The sequence below is a fragment of the Syngnathus floridae genome, chromosome 15, assembly GCF_059516105.1.
Source record: "Syngnathus floridae isolate MCC-2025c chromosome 15, RoL_Sflo_1.0, whole genome shotgun sequence".
In the NCBI taxonomy this organism is placed as follows: domain Eukaryota; kingdom Metazoa; phylum Chordata; class Actinopteri; order Syngnathiformes; family Syngnathidae; genus Syngnathus; species Syngnathus floridae.
Window position 1 is genome coordinate 8,918,043 of NC_142427.1, and position 19,043 is coordinate 8,937,085.

The 19,043-nt window shown below is 47.4% G+C and overlaps 7 protein-coding genes across 7 annotated transcripts; 2 read left to right on the forward strand and 5 right to left on the reverse strand.

Moving 5' to 3' along the window:
- Positions 1 to 2: 2 nt before the first annotated feature.
- On the reverse strand, positions 3 to 4,207 carry ggnbp2 (gametogenetin binding protein 2). The gene is made up of 13 exons (XM_088398470.1): positions 4,086 to 4,207; positions 3,293 to 3,418; positions 2,976 to 3,056; positions 2,643 to 2,896; positions 2,471 to 2,569; positions 2,288 to 2,401; positions 2,006 to 2,215; positions 1,772 to 1,940; positions 1,536 to 1,706; positions 1,142 to 1,448; positions 933 to 1,066; positions 698 to 865; positions 3 to 627 (listed from the first exon to the last, which is right to left on the reverse strand). The coding sequence occupies exons 2-13, from the start codon at positions 3,383 to 3,385 to the stop codon at positions 445 to 447; spliced, it is 1,983 nt and encodes a 660-aa protein (XP_088254596.1). The 5' UTR covers positions 3,386 to 3,418; positions 4,086 to 4,207; the 3' UTR covers positions 3 to 444.
- A 733-nt stretch (positions 4,208 to 4,940) lies between these two features.
- Positions 4,941 to 6,919, reverse strand: pigw (phosphatidylinositol glycan anchor biosynthesis, class W). The gene is made up of 2 exons (XM_088398477.1): positions 6,754 to 6,919; positions 4,941 to 6,405 (listed from the first exon to the last, which is right to left on the reverse strand). The coding sequence occupies exons 1-2, from the start codon at positions 6,754 to 6,756 to the stop codon at positions 4,945 to 4,947; spliced, it is 1,464 nt and encodes a 487-aa protein (XP_088254603.1). The 5' UTR covers positions 6,757 to 6,919; the 3' UTR covers positions 4,941 to 4,944.
- A 170-nt stretch (positions 6,920 to 7,089) lies between these two features.
- Positions 7,090 to 9,762, forward strand: abhd11 (abhydrolase domain containing 11). Its single transcript, XM_088398489.1, has 6 exons — positions 7,090 to 7,255; positions 7,596 to 7,734; positions 7,822 to 7,995; positions 8,088 to 8,258; positions 8,330 to 8,511; positions 8,634 to 9,762. Exons 1-6 carry the CDS (start codon positions 7,143 to 7,145, stop codon positions 8,767 to 8,769), a joined length of 915 nt encoding a protein of 304 aa, XP_088254615.1. The 5' UTR covers positions 7,090 to 7,142; the 3' UTR covers positions 8,770 to 9,762.
- bicdl2l (bicaudal-D-related protein 2-like) lies at positions 9,597 to 12,253 on the reverse strand. Its single transcript, XM_088398481.1, has 6 exons — positions 11,635 to 12,253; positions 11,333 to 11,452; positions 11,106 to 11,273; positions 10,602 to 10,687; positions 10,415 to 10,535; positions 9,597 to 10,134 (listed from the first exon to the last, which is right to left on the reverse strand). The coding sequence occupies exons 1-6, from the start codon at positions 12,106 to 12,108 to the stop codon at positions 9,790 to 9,792; spliced, it is 1,314 nt and encodes a 437-aa protein (XP_088254607.1). The 5' UTR covers positions 12,109 to 12,253; the 3' UTR covers positions 9,597 to 9,789.
- A 124-nt stretch (positions 12,254 to 12,377) lies between these two features.
- Positions 12,378 to 14,001, reverse strand: LOC148386385 (stanniocalcin-2-like). Its single transcript, XM_088398491.1, has 4 exons — positions 13,701 to 14,001; positions 13,247 to 13,389; positions 12,974 to 13,185; positions 12,378 to 12,781 (listed from the first exon to the last, which is right to left on the reverse strand). Exons 1-4 carry the CDS (start codon positions 13,843 to 13,845, stop codon positions 12,568 to 12,570), a joined length of 714 nt encoding a protein of 237 aa, XP_088254617.1. The 5' UTR covers positions 13,846 to 14,001; the 3' UTR covers positions 12,378 to 12,567.
- Positions 14,002 to 14,424: 423 nt separating this feature from the next.
- On the reverse strand, positions 14,425 to 15,862 carry bod1 (biorientation of chromosomes in cell division 1). Its single transcript, XM_088398493.1, has 3 exons — positions 15,519 to 15,862; positions 15,185 to 15,309; positions 14,425 to 15,105 (listed from the first exon to the last, which is right to left on the reverse strand). The coding sequence occupies exons 1-3, from the start codon at positions 15,660 to 15,662 to the stop codon at positions 14,919 to 14,921; spliced, it is 456 nt and encodes a 151-aa protein (XP_088254619.1). The 5' UTR covers positions 15,663 to 15,862; the 3' UTR covers positions 14,425 to 14,918.
- A 33-nt stretch (positions 15,863 to 15,895) lies between these two features.
- htatsf1 (HIV-1 Tat specific factor 1) lies at positions 15,896 to 19,043 on the forward strand. The gene is made up of 9 exons (XM_088398482.1): positions 15,896 to 16,110; positions 16,661 to 16,819; positions 16,877 to 17,084; positions 17,154 to 17,201; positions 17,283 to 17,437; positions 17,569 to 17,732; positions 17,799 to 17,985; positions 18,059 to 18,196; positions 18,300 to 19,043. Exons 2-9 carry the CDS (start codon positions 16,661 to 16,663, stop codon positions 18,540 to 18,542), a joined length of 1,302 nt encoding a protein of 433 aa, XP_088254608.1. The 5' UTR covers positions 15,896 to 16,110; the 3' UTR covers positions 18,543 to 19,043.

Genomic DNA, 19,043 nt, shown 5'->3' on the forward strand with positions numbered 1-19,043 from the left:
TGTGGATGAATAAATGCTTTATTAACTCTTCATTCTGCACTGTCACAACCCATTTCTTTTCAATTCGATGTACAACCTTTTTTTTTTTTTTAAGAATTGATTTTCATACACTTTTAGAGTGCAACCATTATTACCATGCTGAAGTGTCACCCAAGAGAACATCTCGAGACAAGACTCCTGCAAGCTCACAATAGATTTCCATTTCCCAGTGCTCTTATCCAAAAGCCTTGCACAAGCACCACCAAGTCACAGGGCTTGGTCAATGAGAATCAAGGTACGAGGTTGGGGAAATTAAAAATCAGATCATCTAAGTGCAGACTTGAGATGAGACACGAATCACATTCATTAAAATTGACAAAGAACCAATCCAAAATTTCTACCTTCTGCATTTGCACTAGGAGTGGTCACCATGATTTTCTTTTGAGATGGAACGAGTGTATACTTTCACAAACCAGTTGCCTCAGGCAGTCTTTGGTCACTTCCACAGCAATAGTTGGTAAATTTCTCTTTCAGGAGCTGTCGATACTTGTGACGGTTGCTGTAGAACAACCGATGTCTGTCTACGAATGCTTGGATTTCATCCTGCGTGAGACCGTTCTCTTCATCTGAAACGACTTCGGAATCATCCTGCAAGAAAAGACCAACCTGAGTACGTTGCAGGGCAATCGGAGATCGAGTTCGATGACTTGTCACGTACCAGGAAGTCCACTAGACCCACGTTGGCCTCGAATGATCTGGAATCGAGGTTGTTTCCGTGTCGTGCCCATGGTAGTTGTGCAAAACTCTTCTTCACACATGAGGCCTTCAGACCTTTGGTTTGGCTAACGTTGGATGGTGTCACACTGTGACTTTCATCTTTGCGCCCCTGTCGACAGTTCACACACTTTGGTTTGGGTGCACTGGCTCAAATAGAATGAATGGACCGCACTTACCGGTTTATTTCCTTTTCTTTTCTTTTTTTTACTCTTGCATTGTGACTTTTCCTCAGAGTGTGGCCAGCAGTCTACACAGCTGTCTGTTGCCTCCTCTTCCTCCTCTTTATCTTCAGCATACTCATTGGGCTCACCTTAAGTGATGGAAATACAAAAAAAAAAAATTTCAGTCGCAGTACCTTTTTTTATTTGGTGTGTTCATATCCGACCTGCTTCATCGTGGTTGCAGAGTCCTTCGGAGCAGGAAATATCGGAACCTTCTCGTGACCCCATCTCACTGCCCTCCATGCTTGCGTAGCCGCAATCGCTCACGGTGGAAACGGCGAAAGGATGCAAAATGCAAACTTGCTTCCCTCCTTTACTTGTTAATGTGAGTTTGGGCTGGTTGCTGGTTGTCTTATGTGGATCTTGTTTATCTGCACAACCAAAGCTCGTGCAGACATTTGGAGGAATGTTCTCGCCCTTATCGTTGCTCTCACAGGCAGTACAACTACCCTCCTTAGCCTCGAGAGACCCCTGTAACAAAGAGAAAACATATATACTATATATTTATTTAAATTGGGCACTTGCAGTGCTAATCCAGCCAATTTTATCGTCTCTTACCTCCTCATACTTTTCCTTGATCGCCGTTTCCTGCTCCAACCTGTTTTGGTGCCGATTTTTCCGCTTTTGCCTCTTTTTCTCCTGCTTGAGCTGCTTCGCTCTCTCTTTCTCCGACAGCTCCTCGACGAACTGCTCGAGCCGACTGATCCCCTGCATCTTCTCCACTGCCGTCTACGAGCAGAACGTTAGTCATGTTAGCGTTTTGTCAACTTGACATGCCTTTTCAAAACAAGTACCTCAAAGCTTTTGCGCAACTCATCAATGCCCACGTGGAACAATATCTGGAAGGTCTGCTCCTCTGCTCGTAGTTTCTGCCAAATCTTGTGCAGTCGCTCGTAGAGAAGACTGCCTAAACATGTCAGCACTTCTTCCTGGGCATTATCGATGGTCTTGGCATGTCTCCTCCTATAATAAGACCAAATGGCTCAAAAGAGAGTTCACACACTGGAAGCCAAGCAACTTTCACTTACTCAGAACCTCCTGCAAACTCAAGCTCGGCCCGGCTAAGGAGACGGGCGATGAAGTCGGTCTCGTTGCACACCTGGATGTGATGCTCACAAGGGCAGCAACACAATCCCTCATACAGGCTGGCGCAATATTCTTTCTCCTCGCTGCTGTCCACTTCCCCAATCAAGATATCGTACGCCCGCATGACTTTGGTCTTACAGTCGGTGCACAATCTAAAAGACAAAAAGGACCTGATTAAAGATTGCGCAACTTTGAAACTCACACGGTGTCAAGTCAAACATTACCCGTGTTTTTGCAAGTGGATCTCCAGTTTCTTTAAAAGACCGGCGCAATCGATAAGTACCACCTCATCCCTGCACTCCTTGGACATCCGCTCCCACACATCCATCCAGATTCCCCTGGAAGTGAACACAACACTATTAAAAACAAAGAAAAAAAAAAAAAAGCTAACAATAAAAAATTCTTACCCAACAGGTCTGAGTTTGTTTGTGTCCAAGGAGTGCAACTGGCACCGAGTGCTTTTTTTACTTTTAGGAATGGCATCAATTACAGCATTCAACTTCGACCTGTTTATATTAAAACAAAGAAAAAATTGAAATTCATATTCAAGCAGACTTTGTCAAATCAACTATTTCTCACCCTTGGATGTAGAGGAGGCTGTACAGCTTCCTTACGTCCGCTAAGCAAGCCTTGGTGACAGACAGCACACCCGTAGGCTTCAACGTGAGCGGCTCCAAGGCTGGGGTGCCCGATTCCACTAAATGGGAGAAGAGGCGCTCCACACTACGTCTGCAGCTCACGCATGGCACCAGTTGGGACAATGCTTTGTACACTTGTGTGGACACCACCGACAAGGCTGCAGTCAAGTCCTGTTGCTTCAATTTGGAGTGACCCTAAAGGTAGAAGGACCATATTTCTGTTCAAACTCAAGCAAGAAATGCTCAGGAAATGGAATATTCCTAATATACCAACCTCAGTGAATTGTTTCCAATGGGAACTACTAATTACTCTTTTGTCTACGTCCATGACCCGATCAGAAAATTCCATCACCATCTGACAACAACAGAAATATATCAAAACTCCAAATATTTTATTTTATTAGAAACTCACAACATTGAAGCATTTGACAAATAATTGTCAGAACTCCCCAAATGAGCTACTAACAATAAATGTATTTTATCCTGTATTGCTACATATCAAAGTTAAATAAAAATAAGCTTCTTTGAAAATTTTAATACTAAATCGAGCCGTTTATAGTGTCAGCCACAGATGCATCCAAGGTGACCTACCGTTAACGAGTCATCGATAAAGAGAGGAATCTGTCCGGTAAGAAAGCAGTAGTCCTTTTCATTTTCTTTGCAAACAGCTACCAGACTTGCCATGATGTTCTCCCCCCCACCTTCAATACAGCTCACCTGCAGGTTTCATGAAAGATCCAGTAAATACAAATAAATCTATTGTTCCCTTTGCTAATATTTGCGTTTTTTTACAAAACCGAGACAAACTATCGCTGACAATGCTGTCAACAGCAACCACTTACGCTTGGCTTGACCTACATTTTGTGTTAAGCACTTTAAGCAGTAGTTAGCTGAATAACCAAGAAGGGAGCAGGCCCGATAGAATGTAGGTTATTGGAGTCTTAAGTTTTTTTAAAAGCGTTAAGTGCATTTATGTCATGGAAAAGATACTCGGGTGCATCTTACGAGGCGACGTCATGCTAACGTTAGATCAGCTGGTCACGAAAGACGATCGTTGAGGTAACAATCGTCCCGTAGTAGTTAATACGTTGAGAATTTTAATAGATGAAGCACTAAAGTGTGTATTGCGATCACTTGCTCGGTTATTAGTTAGTAACCGGTAGACGCGAGAAAACTTGGCAACCCACTTGTTAGCTTTGCTAGTCTGCACCGCTAGCATAAGCGAGCTCGCTAAAGTAAATTCAACCGTAAAGACGGACATTTTTTCTGTCAGCCTCGTTTTGTTAAACGGTTCGCACAATGCATTATTTTTGGCTTTTGTTAATAAGTTGTCATTTGACGGAAGACATCTGTAGTTTGAACTCACCCGCTTTTACAGACTTACTTTTAAGCACGACTGAGTAAGCGCGGCTTCCCAATGAGTTGATGCTACGTTCGAGTTGCTTTCAAAAGTCGGATTTTCCCAATTCCTGTCAGGGGCGGGGCGAGGGGAACGCCTTTTGAACATGGACATATATAGACTGGATTCTTGTTGGCGGTTGGGAGGATTGAAGCCACCAGCGGCCATTTTACGTTACCAATCCCGCCACTGTCTACCGCATAAAGTTGAACCAATAATTCCGGGGAAAGCGCTGCATGCAAATTAATCGGCAAAAAATCTATTTTAGATTTGTTTTTATTTTCTATGAGTACTGCTTAAATATTCGTCTGCATCATGTCAGAACCAGCAACAATGTAATAAAAGCAAAGGTCACCTGGACAAATTTAAAGTGCACAGTTCACGATACTAAGATAGTTGGTGAAAAAAGTTTGTTCTTTGACTGGTGCTCGTTACCACCAACAGAGGCCCTGACACTTAGAACGAATTCGAATCTTAAGATTTATAATGGAAAAAAAATAGGTTGTCGGTAACGGTGGCAACGTAAAATGGCTTCCGTCTGGCCTCAACCGTGAGGGGCCTATAGTTAGTCCATTCTATATATGTCCGCGATCCGAGGAGAGAGCGAGGCACCTGGCTGGAAGCCTGCAACGTGAAGTCGCTGTCCGTGGACTCTCCACTGTGGTGGACTCCTCCACAGTCAAGACAGAAAATTATTCTAATCTGTATTTAATGTTACAGTCAAACCTGAAGTCTGAAATTAAATGTTTTGCAATCGTGCCCCCTACTGGTTAGACTGCCTCAGTCCATCAAAATGAGGACAAGTTGCACTGTGTCGAAAATAGAAATATAGAAAAGAAAAAAATTACCAAAATTTTATTGTAATTCTGCAGAGATGCAAAACATATACAACAGCACAGTTTGTAAGCATGTAAAACAGCAGGACATAGACAGAAAATAAATCACTGCAGTTAAGTGTGTTGATTAAAGCGTTGGTCACTCCTGTCAAAACATTTGAGAGCAGAAAAAATAACAATTGATTCCTGCTGATAGCTTGAACAAGGCACAATCCTTCCATCTCATCTTTCTTTTTGTGGGGCCCTGAATACGAGTTCCATGACGATGGTACAAATTGACAGCCTGATGTTATTTTAGCAAACAGTACAATCAAATCAACTAAACCAAGACATGATACAAAAAGGAGAGATTGCGCAACACTCCAGAGGCAAAAAGTCAGATTAGCTAAACGGCGCGACACTGGCTCCACTAAAGTCTGACACATGCACAAAGCAGCAAACAGAGTGAGAGTTCCCATCAGGAGGTTCAAAACTGCTTTGAGCCAATCTCTGACATGAAGTCTTGGCTGCATGACATAACATCCTACCTGGATTCCTGCCATGTAGATGGCAACATAACCTGCTATGGAGAAGATGCCCTCCTTGTTAGCATGCAGGAAGTCCTTCCCTCTGTCATTATTGTGTAGGATGAAAGTCTTGAGTCCTGTTGTCTCCAAAGCAAATTGATAAACGACACTTATGACAAGAGCCAAGAACCACGAGTGTCTTGCGGGTATAACAACTAAAAGCATGGATGTCACAACCTTGACAAGGGCCACCGTGAAGAAAAAATTCCAGTGGACACCATATTCAGTCACATGTTCATGGTAGTCGCTCATTTTGACAGCGATAAGTCGTGCTACACCGAGAACAATCAGGGGCCACGTGGAGAGGAGCTGCTTTTCAATATGTTTCATCTTGGATCCATAAACATTTTTACCACGTGCTTCTGGACATACCAGACCATTTGCAAAGATGAATGTTCCAACACCAAAATCCATAACACCTGTTCCATAAGTTTCTGTCTTCGCATACCGCCTTGGGAAGACTCGAAAATCAACAGCTAAAATACTGATAGCTGTTTGCACATTCACCATCACTCTAAAGATGGTCACAAAGGGAACCTGTTTAAAATGAACAGTCCGATTGAGGAACATGTTGAGAGACGTTTGCCGATTACTGCGGTAGACGTAAAAAAGCACACATAATAAAACAAAGGCAAAACTCAAGACGACTTGACGAAGATGGTCGCTCAGGATGGTGCATGACAGGACGAGGGGGAGGACCACTACAGAGAAATCGAGAAGCAGGTGAGAAACCTGTGGAAATGGCAGAGGTAGAGTCCCCTTAGCTTGATGGTAGAGGATCAGAATGATCCCTCGCTGGAGGATGCATAGTGGTGTGACTAATGAGCCCACAACCACTTCCTGTAAATTGGTCCCATTAAGATTACTGACAAATGCTTCTTTCAGATCCTTCTGAGACATGACCTGGAAACAACAAAAAGGGAGAATATTTTTTTTTGTTAGAATTAAAGAGTTTGGCTAGTTATGTGTACTTGAGTGTTTTAATAAATCTTAAAAAGTAGATTTTTTGCTTTTGTGAATCATTTTGGTTAAATGCACCTTGTTTTTGACCGGAATTGTCATTTTTTAATAACCGTGTAGGGCAAAACCGATTAAAATAGTAAATCAGAGATTAAAGCTTTATCGGCCAACACAAATTTGACATGTAATGTACTTTCACTTTGAAAAAGTGTCCCGAACCCAGTGACGATCCTTGATGAAGCTATTCTGTACCATTTGCTCGCAATTTTATCATCATTGCACTCTACTTACCATTGATTTTGTCTTAACACAGACTCACATAAGTAATCGCATGACAGGAGAGGCTGGATCAGCCTTCTCTGAAATCAATTCAAGAGACGTTTGATGAACTGACTCCCCAAAAAACACGGAAGTGGAGCTGCTGCAAAATACAACGGCAATTCCACTTGGACAAACTACACGAATCCGAAATATGGGTGAAAGTCACGTGACAAAGGCAATTTGTTAAGTTACCTGTGCGTTCTTCCCTTTGTCTGTCTTCCGGACGCTGTTCAGCGGTTTTTCAAAATAAACAGCTTGGTTTAAGAAAAAAAAAAAAAACGGAGTTCCGAACGCTCCTTCAAAATAAACGCGAATATGAGTAGTATGATCACATCCGCTTGCCATACGCCGCCAGCATCATGAACGCCCTGTGTCGCCTGGTCCATCGGATGCAACGAACGCTTCTGCTTCCGAGCTGTAACGGACTCTGGATGCTGTCCGGACGGAAGAATGCCAGCTCGGCCACCACCAGGTAACAGTCGGCTATGGGCTGCGGGTGTCACCCGGTATACTCAACTAGCTAGTTAGCCGCTTAGCTAGCCGGCTAGCACCTAGCCTTACCCAACTAGCTACACTCGCTAACACCTTGTGTGTGTGAAGGCATTTGTCATGTTTCGTCTTTTACAAACAACATGGACAGGTTTCCATTCAGTCTTATTTCATTTAAAGTAAAACATTGAGCCATGGCAGTAAAATGTTTCAAGCTTTACATCAGTGACGTAGAGTTGTGCTGTTGACAGCTACTGTTATGCCCTGTACTGTTAACTTGTACGCCGATGTCAAGCGTGTTTGTAAGCGTATTTTTGTTGCAGCCCGGTCAACCTGACGTACGACGTGTTTGACGGGAAAGGAGAGAGCGCCGCGCCGCTGGTCTTCCTGCACGGATTGTTTGGGAGCAAATCCAACTTTCAGTCCATCGCCAAGTCGCTGGTGCAGCGGACGGGTCGAAAGGTAAGCGTGCAGACGCGCATGAAAAATGCATCTGTGGTTGTTTTGGTGTTTGGTCCAAGTGTCCTCACTGTCCTTTTGTCCAGTCAGGTGCTGACCGTTGACTCCCGTAACCACGGCAACAGCCCCCATGATCCCCAGCTGACCTACGAGGCCATGAGCGGCGACCTGTCGCACCTTCTGGCTCAGCTGCACATCGACAAGTGCATCCTGATCGGACACAGTATGGGTGGGAAGACAGCCATGACCTTCGCCCTCACGAAGGTGTCATTTGTTGGGCCGGCCAGTCTTTTCTTCAGGTGTGAAAAAAAACGCTGACGACTCTTTGTCTCCACGCCGCTCTTCCCACTGGCCAGCCGGCACTGGTGGAGCGGCTGGTGGTGGTGGACATCAGCCCTGCCCCGAGCATCGCCGCAAACGACCTTCACAAGTACATTGACGCCATGCGGGACGTGGACGTCTCCGGCGAGCTGCCGCGCTCCACCGCCAGACGCATGGCCGAGGACCAGCTGCGACGCACAGTCAAGGTCAGAGCTCCACGCCGCCCCCTGAGCGTTTAGGTCAGGTGTTCTTACCGGACGGCCATTTTGTCTTTCAGGAGCGCTCGGTGCGTCAGTTCCTGCTCAGCAACCTGGTGGAGTCCAACGGCCGCTACGCCTGGCGGCTTAACCTGGACGCCATCTCAGCTCACCTCCATGACATCATGGACTTCCCCACCTTTAGCTCCGCCTACAATGGTCCCACCCTCTTCCTGGGCGGAGCCTCTTCTGCCTACATCAGGTGTGTCTCTTTCCGCCCTTCTCTTTCGGTCTCAAGCTCTCTCTTTTTCTCTTGCTCCCTTTCTCACCCTTCCGCTCTAATGAGTATCCAGTCCAATAGCTTTGTGTGGCCCTCCCCTGCAGCTCCGACGACTACCCGGAAATCCAGAGGCTGTTCCCGTGCGCCGACATCCAGTACATCCCTGACGCTGGCCACTGGATCCACGCTGACAAACCTTTAGACTTCATCAGCTCCGTCGTTTCCTTCCTGCGGTCGTAGAGAAGCCACGAGAAGGTTGGTTGGGCTGCCGGCTCTTACTTGTCCTGTACCGGACGCTACCATGCAAAGTGGGAGAAATGGGAGACTTATAACATCACTTTGAGGAAATGAAAAGGAGAAGATACTCTGATCCTGCTTCCAAAAGCCAGTCCCAACGGAACAAGAAACGCAAATGAGTCGTGCAGTAGCATTACGTAACTGTTCCTCTTTTTTTCATGCTGTTAAAGTGAGGACGCTGCGGTGGGCTCAGTGCTGCCAGGAATGTTGTGGCACATTGCGGTACTACACTGAAGGGGCACAACTCCAAATTGGAACGTGACCATACACGATACTGTAAAAAGGCTAAACAAAAATCTGCAATGTTGCGTAAAGTGTGATGTAGTGGGGTACTATTCGACTGCCTTTTTTTTTTTTTTTTTAATACACAGAAGTGTAGCATGGAAACTGCCAGGAACATGAGGGTCAACTTAGCGCTGTCGCTATCAATTACTTTTAGAATGGCTATCATTTATTCCAAACAGTTAGAGTAGGGCGGGCTGACTCAGACATTTTGATGGACGTTGTTTCTGCTTGTTAATCCGAACATGTGAAATCCATGTGTGTGAAGGCTCATACTGTTCTACCCAACTTTACATGTATATGTTCCGGTGACGTGTTTACGAGCTGATAATCATGTGTACGCTGCAACTTAATTGAATTTAACACTACAAGAGTCATTTCAAAGGAGATGAGTACGTGGAGGCTTTTTTGTCGTGAACTATATATATATATATTTATACAAGTCTAATTTATTATATATCTATTGTAAGAATGTGAAAGAGCGTGAATGCGGTGATTGGCATTTATTTACAAAGCCATAATCAAACAAGCAATCACACAAATATAAAGAGAGAGAGAGATTAATGTAGTAATGTTGTTGTCCTTCTCATGTTATCAAATATTATTCATGTGTTGCTTATTATGCCCGTGGAATAAAATCAGATGGATGGTAGACTTGGTCGTGATGTTTTTGTTTGCACGTCAGTCGAGCGAGACCACCTGGAAGCCGTCGTCTTCCCTACGCTGGGGCGCCTCCACTGAGGGTCGCCCCCCGTTGCTTTTATTCCACTTCCTCCAACCGGAGGTGGCCTGGGTGGGCGAGGTGGGCGACAGCTGAGGGCGGCTGAAGATGTTCTGGGTGGAATTCTGCGTGGGTGAGCTGGGCGAGGCGGGTGAGGCGGGTGCGGGCGCCACCGGGAAGTTGGCAGGCCGCTGGACTGGCGGCTTGTTCCTCCTCAGGATGCCCATACGTGAGGGCTTCTTCTGGTTCTGATCCACCTGCTGCTGAAGCAGCAGTTGCTGGTGCAGCAGGAGCTGCACATCATCCTGTACAAAGCAGAAAAGTTGGAGCCCAAATGAGGAACGGGCAATCTTCAGCCAGCGATGCAGGATTCCGTGCTTAGGCGAGTTCCTATTTTCCGTCACGCCTAGCTGTGTCTTAAAAGTCATCGCCGGGCGTGTCTTTAACAGCCCAACAACTAAACAAGCGTGCTAAACAAAAGGTGTCAGTTTTTTGGTTTAGCTTTTGGCGACATGTGAAGTTCTTCAAGTTTCCCCATGGCTCAGACCTAGGGCAGGTGTGATGCAAACGGGTTTGACGACTCACCTTCCAGGCTTCCAGCTCCAACGAGAGCTCCAAGCGTTTCTGCGCGGCCTCCAGCAGCTGGTTGTTGAGCAGCATCATCTCCGATTTACTGCGTAGAAGCTCCGCCTCCATGGCTTTCTTCCTGCCGCAAACGGCGCAGCGCACGTTAGCCCCCGCACAAAGCGAAGGACCAGCTCGGGCCACTCACTTCTCAATAGCGTCGTCTCGATCCCTCAGCGCTTGTTGCAGCAGGGCGCTGTCCGGCGAGCTGCTTCCCCCCGTCGACTTGGCATCCTGAAGCCACGGCCAAGCGTTACTTTACTACCTTTGCATCTTTCACGCGAGGTCCCCCTCACATCGATCACTCTCACTTGAAAAAAACATTTAAGCTGGAACTGGTTGGTCCACATTGCAACAGACCAGAAGGAGGCCCGCCAACATTCCTGTGCGCTTACCAAAGATCTGCCCACCTTTTCAGGTTTTGTAAGGCCATTTAAATATTAAAGGTCAAAGGCTGCATGCACCTTTGCGTTCCACATGTTTCTCTCCTCCAACACACCTAATTCAAAAGGTCAGCTCATTGGCAAGCTTTGCAAGAACCTGATCATTAGAATGGGCTGTGCTGGAGGAGGTGGAACATCTCAAGCATGCAAGATAGCGGCCGTAGAGGTTGAGGGTCAACGGGAGTCAAGCAGCATGATAAAAGCATAACCTTTTTAGCGATGCCGCTGACGGCCATTTTGCGGGCAATGTCCTGCAGCTGGGCCAGGGCGGCGTCCAGGCGGTTTTCACCGGAGGGAAGCGGCTCAGGGAGGCGGGACCCCGAGTCCTCCACCATCAGCTGCATCAGCCGCAAGATGGACAGCACCTCCTCTGTCACCTAAAGGTAGCCACGCACGTTAAAGACGTTTCCTTGCCCTGTTTCACGCGTGGACTTACCCGCTCTTGGTCTTGACTCCATTTGGGTCCGTGTCGGCTCTCCTGCAGTTTGTCTACTTGGGCCTTGAGCTTCATGCTGCGCCTTCGTGACAGCTCCACCTCCCGACGCACCTCTTTCAGCTGCAACAAATCACTGTCAGATTTGTGCCACTTAAAATATTCTGATTTTAAATTGACTATTTCCCATCAACACCAAGCCATGGGTCGCTGAACTAATAATTCCATGACATCCAACCAAAGCACTTTTAGAAAACAACAAAATTTCCAGGACCCTTTAGACGGCCATAATGTTGTCTACCTACCGTGTCATTGACATGTCCGACGGTCCTGCGCCTGCCGAGCGGCCTGCCGCTGTTAATAAGATCGGGCAGGGTCCCGTAGCTCCTCTGGAAGGGGGTGTCGCCCCCCTCCAATGTCGGGGAATCGGAGCGCCCCTGATCTGGGGCTACGTCGGAACTGGACGCGTCGTGGACGCGTGAGTGACCGGCAGAGTCCGGGACGCGTGAGTGGCCGGCAGAGTCCGGAACGCGCGAGTGGTCGGCAGAGTCCGGAACGCTTGGGCCGTCATCCTCCGTCTCCGAGAACGAAGCAGTTCGGCGTAGTGGCTTGTCGGGACCTCGCCGGCTCGATTTGGACGGTAACCTGCTGAGGGAGCAGTACAGCTGTTCGGTGGCGCTCATGCGCGGATTGGGACGAAGACGCCAGTTCAGTTCCGAAAAGTCTCCAGAGAAGTCCGGGTCCCGATAGGCGGGGGGCTGCTGCCTCGAGTAGTTCATCGCGACGCAAATGAAGGAACGACAAGCAGGTGAATCACTTTAAGAACAATTCCAGCTGCAAGAATGTTTCCAAACTCGTTTTTCCGGTTTCGATGCCAGTCATTTGCTCCGACAATGACGTCACCGGCTTCCATTTAGGTGCCCTGCACGCGCACAGCCATCAAAAGCACGGAATTTCCAAAATAGGCGTGAAGACATCATCCGACAGATTCAAAGATAAGATCAAAACAATTGAGGCTTGTTCCATTTCCATTTACAGGTACAACAAGTTAATTGGAGGAGGTAAAAGTTTATTGTACAACAAAAACGTTCAGTGTGTGTTTGAAAGAGTGTCTTGATTTTTTTTTTTTTTAAACCACTTCCTGCTTCCTGGATGCGGGTGGGCACTTATTGTCAGGCGGGGTGGAAACTTTCTCGTTTAATTCAACGTCACAGGTTCTGTTCGTTCTGAAACGTCCCTCAAAATCCCGATTGATGCCTGGTGACATTATCAGACGTCAGTTGTCCGGCTACGGTTGGTTCGGTGCTGGTGTGGTTGCGGGTGCAGGTAAGGGCGAGGCTGTCGCACAGCGCCCCCCAGTGGTCTCGACATTGCGCTCGGAGTCGGCGTGCCACCCAGGGACCCACGTCGTCGCCGCACCTCAACAGGAAGTTGATGAGCTCAGTGTGCGGCCTGCAGGAGCAGAAATTGCTCATTTGCAATAGTGCACGTCGCAAAATCCAGATTTTTTTTTTTTGCAAGTTATTATGACAAGCATTTGGGTTTTGAAAGCACTAATTAGAATCACCAATACTCACTATACTTTTCAAAAGCATGACTTACTCACTACATTGCTCAGGTAGAGTGATTCTGAACAAAACTCACCCTGGTGGGAAAAGCAGGTGGAAATGGACCAAGCTCCCCAGGGTGTCCTCGTGGTCCCGAACTGCGAGACACAGTTGATGTTTGGCGAAGCATTCCCTCTGCAGCGCCGAGAGCAAATCCTTAACGGCCGCACAGCGCCGACCGGCACAGCTTAGCCGCTGACGGAGGCCCGAAGACAGGCAGCGGAGAGATTCCTTCACCCGCCACTTGCCCTGAGATGAGAGACACAACAGGAACATGGAGATCCAGTGCAGGTCCGAGCGTTTGCGTCACCTGGGCCTCGTATCGTCCGGCGTGCTGGAGCAGCGTGACGCAGATGCGATGCAGGCCGTCGATCTTGCATGAGGTGTTGTCCAAGCACCGGAAGGTCTCGCAGCCGGCCTCACCTGAAGTTGCCAGGCAGCTCTGGATGTCCACTGGACAACAATTGTACATCTTAGCATTGACATGATAGTTCTCCTTTAAGCTTTCTTGGGTGTTATACCTTGTGTAAAGTTTGAGAGGCACAGATGATTGATTATATTAATTAATATTACTCTGATTAACTGCATGGCCACTTCAACATTGTCTTTTTTCATGTTTCTATATGGACTAAAACAATTATTCCAATTCAGCACGTTTGATTGGTTTGAATTGTGGTTGTCAGGTTTCTCTCATCTGGAGGAAAATTCTAGGCTTAAAGAACAAGTTATGAAATTTCTTGCAACAAAACCGCAAAAGCACCTACCTGTGCCCTGCAGAGTCAGTCGCCGTTTCGGAACGTGCTTATCCGTGACGTCACGGGAGGGTTCCGAGGCGCAGACGTGCAGGCAGGCGGGGAGCAGCAGAACCGCAAGAAGAAAAAAATGCAGCAGCCGCTTATGTCTGTCCATGTTGCGCTCATGCAAGCGCTTCCGGCGAGGGTCCACCGAGCTCCGAGTCTTGTGTGTTTTTCTCCTTGCGCTCGTAGCGGTCGCGCTTTTTATATTTCTGCGCGCTCACGGGCCTACTATGATCCGTCACCAGAGCGACGGCCAATGGCGCAGCAGCAACAGTGACGCGCACGCGCTCAGGGTGAAAACTGGGCTGTGTGCAAGTTCTGTCTCTAATATTGATGATTAATCATTCCGTGTGGAATTTTTCCTTAAGGGACTCCAGTGACTATAATATACGTCTGACTTTTTTGGAGGACTCCATAGGAGCAGATTGATGGTGCTACACGGAAAACCCACCTGATGACCACCTGAGAAGATGACGCAGCCGTTTTGGTGAGTGTGGTGTTGTTGTGCCTTACGACGAGGTCAAGCAAAACTCCAGATGTTATCGCTCCTGTTTTTCTGTCTATATCGTATTATTGTACTTCTGTCAGGGGTCAAGGTTCATCTTCACTTCAAAGCACTGTTTTGACTTTGAGCACCGTGACCTCTGACCCTCAGTCATGCGAGCACAGCCCGCTGCACAATGAATGATGCTTTTTTTATTCCTCAATGTTTTTATTAGAGTGCTATTTTCCTTATAAAAAAGAAAATATTCCCCAAAAAATCCGTGTTCCAAGCGTAGTCGAGCAACAAGTTGAACTCATATGTCAAGGCACCACTGTAGTTTGGAAATAGAAAAAGGGATTAGAAAATGTCTCATTTTGATAATCAATTTTCTTCATTTGCAGGAACAAAGGTGAAGTTAGCGTAGTTCCATGAAGTTGATTGCCTGCGCGTGAGTGTGACGCACAATGCAAACATGTTTACAGCATGTGACGATCACGTGACCCGCTTTGGGGTCCATGAGAGGGAAAGTCAACACGGAATGTTCAGAGCGAAATTGTCGCACGTGTCAACGTCACCATCATCTCGTCCACACGCCGTGTCCTGCCTGGCAGCAAGCAAAATCCGCATTCCCATTGGCCCATGTGACAACATGCATACAAAATATTCTCGCAATAAAATAAAACTGGAGCTTTAGTTCCCTTCTAAGGTGTTTTGGGTCCCTCAGATGGTTCTGGTTGCTCTGAAGCTCCAACGGCACTGTCATCCTTCTTTTCTCCTGAAATGAAGTCATGGATGGCCGTCTCGATATGCGGTCTAAAGGTATGGTTCATCTTTGGGTCCACAACCTGAGTGATGATCCGGTCAACCCCCGACTCCAACATGCCTGACCTCCACACACAAATTGTAACCAAGGTCACGTACACACAAAAATTGCAGCAAATGTGCAGAGCAAACAGCGGTGACTTACTGGACCACGCTATGTCTGAGTCCGTTCCTCATCTGGTTCTTGTTGATGGATGGCTTCCACTCCTGAGTGCTCAGGTGCGTCGTCACAAAATTGTCCACCTTCTGACGGAGGTTCTGGTAGGCCGGCTACAAGCAGCAACAATGACGACACTTAGGACTGTACAACAAATTCAACAACAGCCTGGTTGGCTTTCACAGCTTCTTCATGGCCATTTTGGCACGAATAAAATGGCAAAAAATATATGAATACATTTATGGAATCCAAAGGAATAAGAGTGGGAAATATGATCATTTTAAACTGTGCTGCACTATTGGCTTAGCTTAAGTGGGTTTACCTTGGTGTCAACGTCCGCCAGGCAGTCTCGTCGGAACTCGTCGAACAACCCTCGGTTCTTCAGGTGCTCCACGATCATGGCAATGAGCTGCGGGTCCCCCGGGGGCAAGCTAGCCGGATCCAGGCCGCCGCCGGCCTCCGCCATCGTCTGCAGATTTGCACTAATGACAACAGCTTCCACGAAAAGACAAGCTAAGCTACTGGCTAGCCATCAGGGCTAGCTTACTGGCTACAAGCTAGCACGATTGTTTGGCTTTAGCGCGTGCAACTAATATAACTCTCTGAACCACACGGGCGGGCGGAGTGACCGTTGCCTCGAGTGTAACTCTTTGTCAACGCAAGGTCACCTGTACAACAAATCAAGCGGCTAAGTCTTAGAATAGACACGCATGCGCAGTTGGACTTTGGCGCCGGAAGAGCTTCATTCAAGCCTCACCGCGAATGAAGCCTCGAACAAAACATTAGCTCAGCGTCTTCAGTCGTCAAGAAATTCTAACGAAAGCTATTAGTTCCAAAAGAATGCCAACGAGGAGCTCGTTGCGCTGACCCCCGCATCTCTTCGCCGCCATTCAGACGTCCAACGCTGCAGAAAGGCAAGGCTAGCGCAGTGATGCTAAGTTAGCATCAATTGCGCGTGTGCTGTTCAAAATAGAAAACACGTCCATGCACCAAAATAACTCCCAAAGTCCTTCTCAGTTTGTTGACACGCAGAGCGAGGGAGCATTAAATTGCGCTTACGACCAAATCTGTTGCTCTTATATATTGTTATATTGCTATTAATGCACTTTTGTGGCATAATTGTAATATTTACATATGGATAAATAAAATAGTAGTCGAGTGAGGGTGGTGCAAATTAGATTAAATTCATTGAGAAGAATATTTTAAATTAAATACATGAAATTTTCATATTTACATTAGAATTTCATTGAATAAATATTGGATGTTACAGTATTTGTTTTCTGTTCATTATTTGCACTCTTAATTTCAATTACTATCCTGTTTTTTTCAATAAAGAAATGAAAACTATTTATCCGATTTATTGATTAATTAAAAAAATAGTAACTGACAGATAATTTACAGACATATTATTCGATGATTTCACTCAATTAAGCAGTGTTAATGATTATGACGCTGTGGGCGTAGATGAGCGGCGAGGCCAACAAGGAGTTTGAGGAGCAGCTCCGCCTTCAGGAGCTGTACAGCAAGACGAGCCATGGTGCCTCCAATCCGTTCACGTACACGGACCCCAACGACGGCACAGTGTACGACTGGGACCACGACAAGAAAGCTTGGTTCCCCAAAGTATGCACGCCGTAATCCCGTGTCTTGAGAATCCCGCGTTGACCATGTTGTTTGCAGATTACAGAGGACTTCATGGCGGCTTACCAGGCTAACTACGGCTTCAATCAGGAAGGCAACCCTGACGCCACTGCTGCCGCCGCCGCTAAGCCCGTCTCCACAGAAGCGGAGAAGCGGCCAGCAGCTGAGGAAGAGCCGATATCGGAGCAGCAGACAAGCACAGGCGTAGACGGCAAGCGCAAAGGAGAAAAGAGGAAACCAGATCCAGGTGAGGCCATGATGATGACAGTTATGGTGCTAATGCTAATCATGGCGGCATGTCCAATGTGTGTTTCAGGCTGGTTTGACATGGAGGACACCAAGAACACCAACGTGTACGTGTCCGGTGGGTCATGCGCTTTCCGTTTGTGCTTGATGCCATTTTGTCTTTGTCCTCTTTCCCTGATTGGCCGTCTCTTGATTGCAGGCCTGCCCCCAGACACCAGCACTGAGGAATTTGTGGAGCTGATGTCCAAGTGCGGCATCGTCATGAGAGACCCCATCACTGAAGACTACAAAGTCAAACTGTACAAGGACAAAGACGGCAACCTGAAAGGAGACGGACTCTGCTGCTACCTCAAGGTCGTGCCAGCCTACATCCTCTAATGGGATTCTTTTGAGTGCAAGTTGTTTTTATGGAGTAGAACATTAGAGATTTGTTTCTATCGTTGAAACCAATGTGATGAAGTTTGTGTGTTCGCGTGGGTGTTCAGAGGGAGTCGGTGGAGTTGGCTGTGCGTCTTATGGACGAGTCAGAAATCAGAGGCTACAAAGTGCACGTGGAGGCGGCTCGCTTCCAACTCAAAGGCCAATACGACGCCAGCAAGAAGAAGAAAAAGAACAAGGACTACCGCAAGAAGATGCAGATGCAGCAAAAGTGAGCACCGTGCGCGTGCATCCCGTCATTGTGACGTCGACGTGTTCCGCGTTTGTGTCCGAGCAGGCAGTTGGATTGGAGGCCCGAGAAGCAAGGAGACGCCAGGAAGCGACACGAAAAGGTCGTCATCATCAGGAATATGTTTCATCCGACTGACTTTGAGGAGGACCCTCTGGTTCTGAACGAATACCGCGAAGACCTGCGCTCAGAGTGCGAGAAGTTCGGCGAGGTCAAGAAGGTCATACTGTTCGACGTGAGTGGCCGGTGCCGGCGTCCGATTGGCCGCGTGAGACGGCCAGCTGGTAGCGGTTGTTGTGCTCGGGCAGAGGCATCCGGACGGCGTGGCCTCGGTGGCCTTTAAGGAGCAGGAGCATGCCGACGCCTGCATCCTGTCCTTCCACGGGCGCTGGTTCGGAGGTCGCCAGCTCACCGCGCAGCTGTGGGACGGCACCACCGACTATCAGGTGTGTGTGTGGGGGGTTCCTTTGGATGCACAATTGGCTTCTTCATCGATGAAGACACAGTTTGTCGTTGTCATGGTGATGATGAGCTCGTTTGTGCGTGAAGGTGGAGGAGACGAGCCGTGAACGTGAAGAGCGCCTGAAGGGTTGGTCGTCTTTCCTGGAGGGGGCGCAGCAGGGCGGAGGTCCCAAGCTCCCACCGGGTGGCGCCACAGAGGCGTCCAGCGCCACACCGCCAAAAAACACACCGCAGCCTGACAAAACGCAGGAAGGCAAAAAAGAGGACGACGATGACGCCAAGTCGACCGACAGCAGCCTGGCGGGGAGCGATGACGATGACAACGCTTGACGGGCGAGACCGGAACCGAGACTTCACCAAGTAGCTTCACACGTCCACTTAAATCACGTCAAAGTCATTTTCATGAAAGTTCTCATTTAGACTCTGAAAATGTACTCCTCATATTACAACATACAGTTAACCTAACAGCAAAAGTCAAGATCGCAAAATTAATGAAACATTACAACACATTGCAGTCACAAAACAAAGGGCAAGTTCGGCAAAATCAAATGAAGCAAAAATAATTCTTCCAGGTTGAGGTGGCTAGCAGAGTCTTTTTTTTCCCTCATTTTATAAGTGAAGACACTCTTATCTCAAGGTACCCTCCACTTTCCAATTGATGGATTTGATGTAAATGAGCTTGTAGAACTGCTTCCAGTGTGGGAAGATTAGTTTTCTTCTCAACTCATATTAGGAAGTAAACAGGGCGTCGGGTCACAAATGTGAATATGTCCATGGATTCAGGTGCGCCATCTTAATGCTAACTGCTAAATAAAGCAACACCTCCATGAA

What these genes read in the sequence shown, in the direction of transcription:
- ggnbp2 (XM_088398470.1), bottom strand. Translation starts at nt 3,385, where the DNA reads ATGGCAAGTCTGGTAGCTGTTTGCAAAGAAAATGAAAAGGACTACTGC. An exon ending in TTATCGATGACTCGTTAACG is followed by an intron (nt 3,057 to 3,292) that starts GTAGGTCACCTT and finishes TGTTGTTGTCAG; the next exon opens with ATGGTGATGGAATTTTCTGA. An exon ending in ATCCACTTGCAAAAACACGG is followed by an intron (nt 2,216 to 2,287) that starts GTAATGTTTGAC and finishes TTTGTCTTTTAG; the next exon opens with ATTGTGCACCGACTGTAAGA.
- abhd11 (XM_088398489.1), top strand. Translation starts at nt 7,143, where the DNA reads ATGAACGCCCTGTGTCGCCTGGTCCATCGGATGCAACGAACGCTTCTG. An exon ending in TGCAGCGGACGGGTCGAAAG is followed by an intron (nt 7,735 to 7,821) that starts GTAAGCGTGCAG and finishes TTGTCCAGTCAG; the next exon opens with GTGCTGACCGTTGACTCCCG. An exon ending in GCCTCTTCTGCCTACATCAG is followed by an intron (nt 8,512 to 8,633) that starts GTGTGTCTCTTT and finishes CCTCCCCTGCAG; the next exon opens with CTCCGACGACTACCCGGAAA.
- bicdl2l (XM_088398481.1), bottom strand. Translation starts at nt 12,108, where the DNA reads ATGAACTACTCGAGGCAGCAGCCCCCCGCCTATCGGGACCCGGACTTC. An exon ending in GGAGTCAAGACCAAGAGCGG is followed by an intron (nt 11,274 to 11,332) that starts GTAAGTCCACGC and finishes GGCTACCTTTAG; the next exon opens with GTGACAGAGGAGGTGCTGTC. An exon ending in TGGAGCTGGAAGCCTGGAAG is followed by an intron (nt 10,135 to 10,414) that starts GTGAGTCGTCAA and finishes TGCTTTGTACAG; the next exon opens with GATGATGTGCAGCTCCTGCT.
- LOC148386385 (XM_088398491.1), bottom strand. Translation starts at nt 13,845, where the DNA reads ATGGACAGACATAAGCGGCTGCTGCATTTTTTTCTTCTTGCGGTTCTG. An exon ending in ACTGACTCTGCAGGGCACAG is followed by an intron (nt 13,390 to 13,700) that starts GTAGGTGCTTTT and finishes ATTGTTGTCCAG; the next exon opens with TGGACATCCAGAGCTGCCTG. An exon ending in CCGGACGATACGAGGCCCAG is followed by an intron (nt 13,186 to 13,246) that starts GTGACGCAAACG and finishes CTCTCATCTCAG; the next exon opens with GGCAAGTGGCGGGTGAAGGA.
- bod1 (XM_088398493.1), bottom strand. Translation starts at nt 15,662, where the DNA reads ATGGCGGAGGCCGGCGGCGGCCTGGATCCGGCTAGCTTGCCCCCGGGG. An exon ending in TGGCGGACGTTGACACCAAG is followed by an intron (nt 15,310 to 15,518) that starts GTAAACCCACTT and finishes TGCTGCTTGTAG; the next exon opens with CCGGCCTACCAGAACCTCCG. An exon ending in CTCAGACATAGCGTGGTCCA is followed by an intron (nt 15,106 to 15,184) that starts GTAAGTCACCGC and finishes TTGTGTGTGGAG; the next exon opens with GTCAGGCATGTTGGAGTCGG.
- htatsf1 (XM_088398482.1), top strand. Translation starts at nt 16,661, where the DNA reads ATGAGCGGCGAGGCCAACAAGGAGTTTGAGGAGCAGCTCCGCCTTCAG. An exon ending in AGAAAGCTTGGTTCCCCAAA is followed by an intron (nt 16,820 to 16,876) that starts GTATGCACGCCG and finishes TGTTGTTTGCAG; the next exon opens with ATTACAGAGGACTTCATGGC. An exon ending in CACCAACGTGTACGTGTCCG is followed by an intron (nt 17,202 to 17,282) that starts GTGGGTCATGCG and finishes TCTTGATTGCAG; the next exon opens with GCCTGCCCCCAGACACCAGC.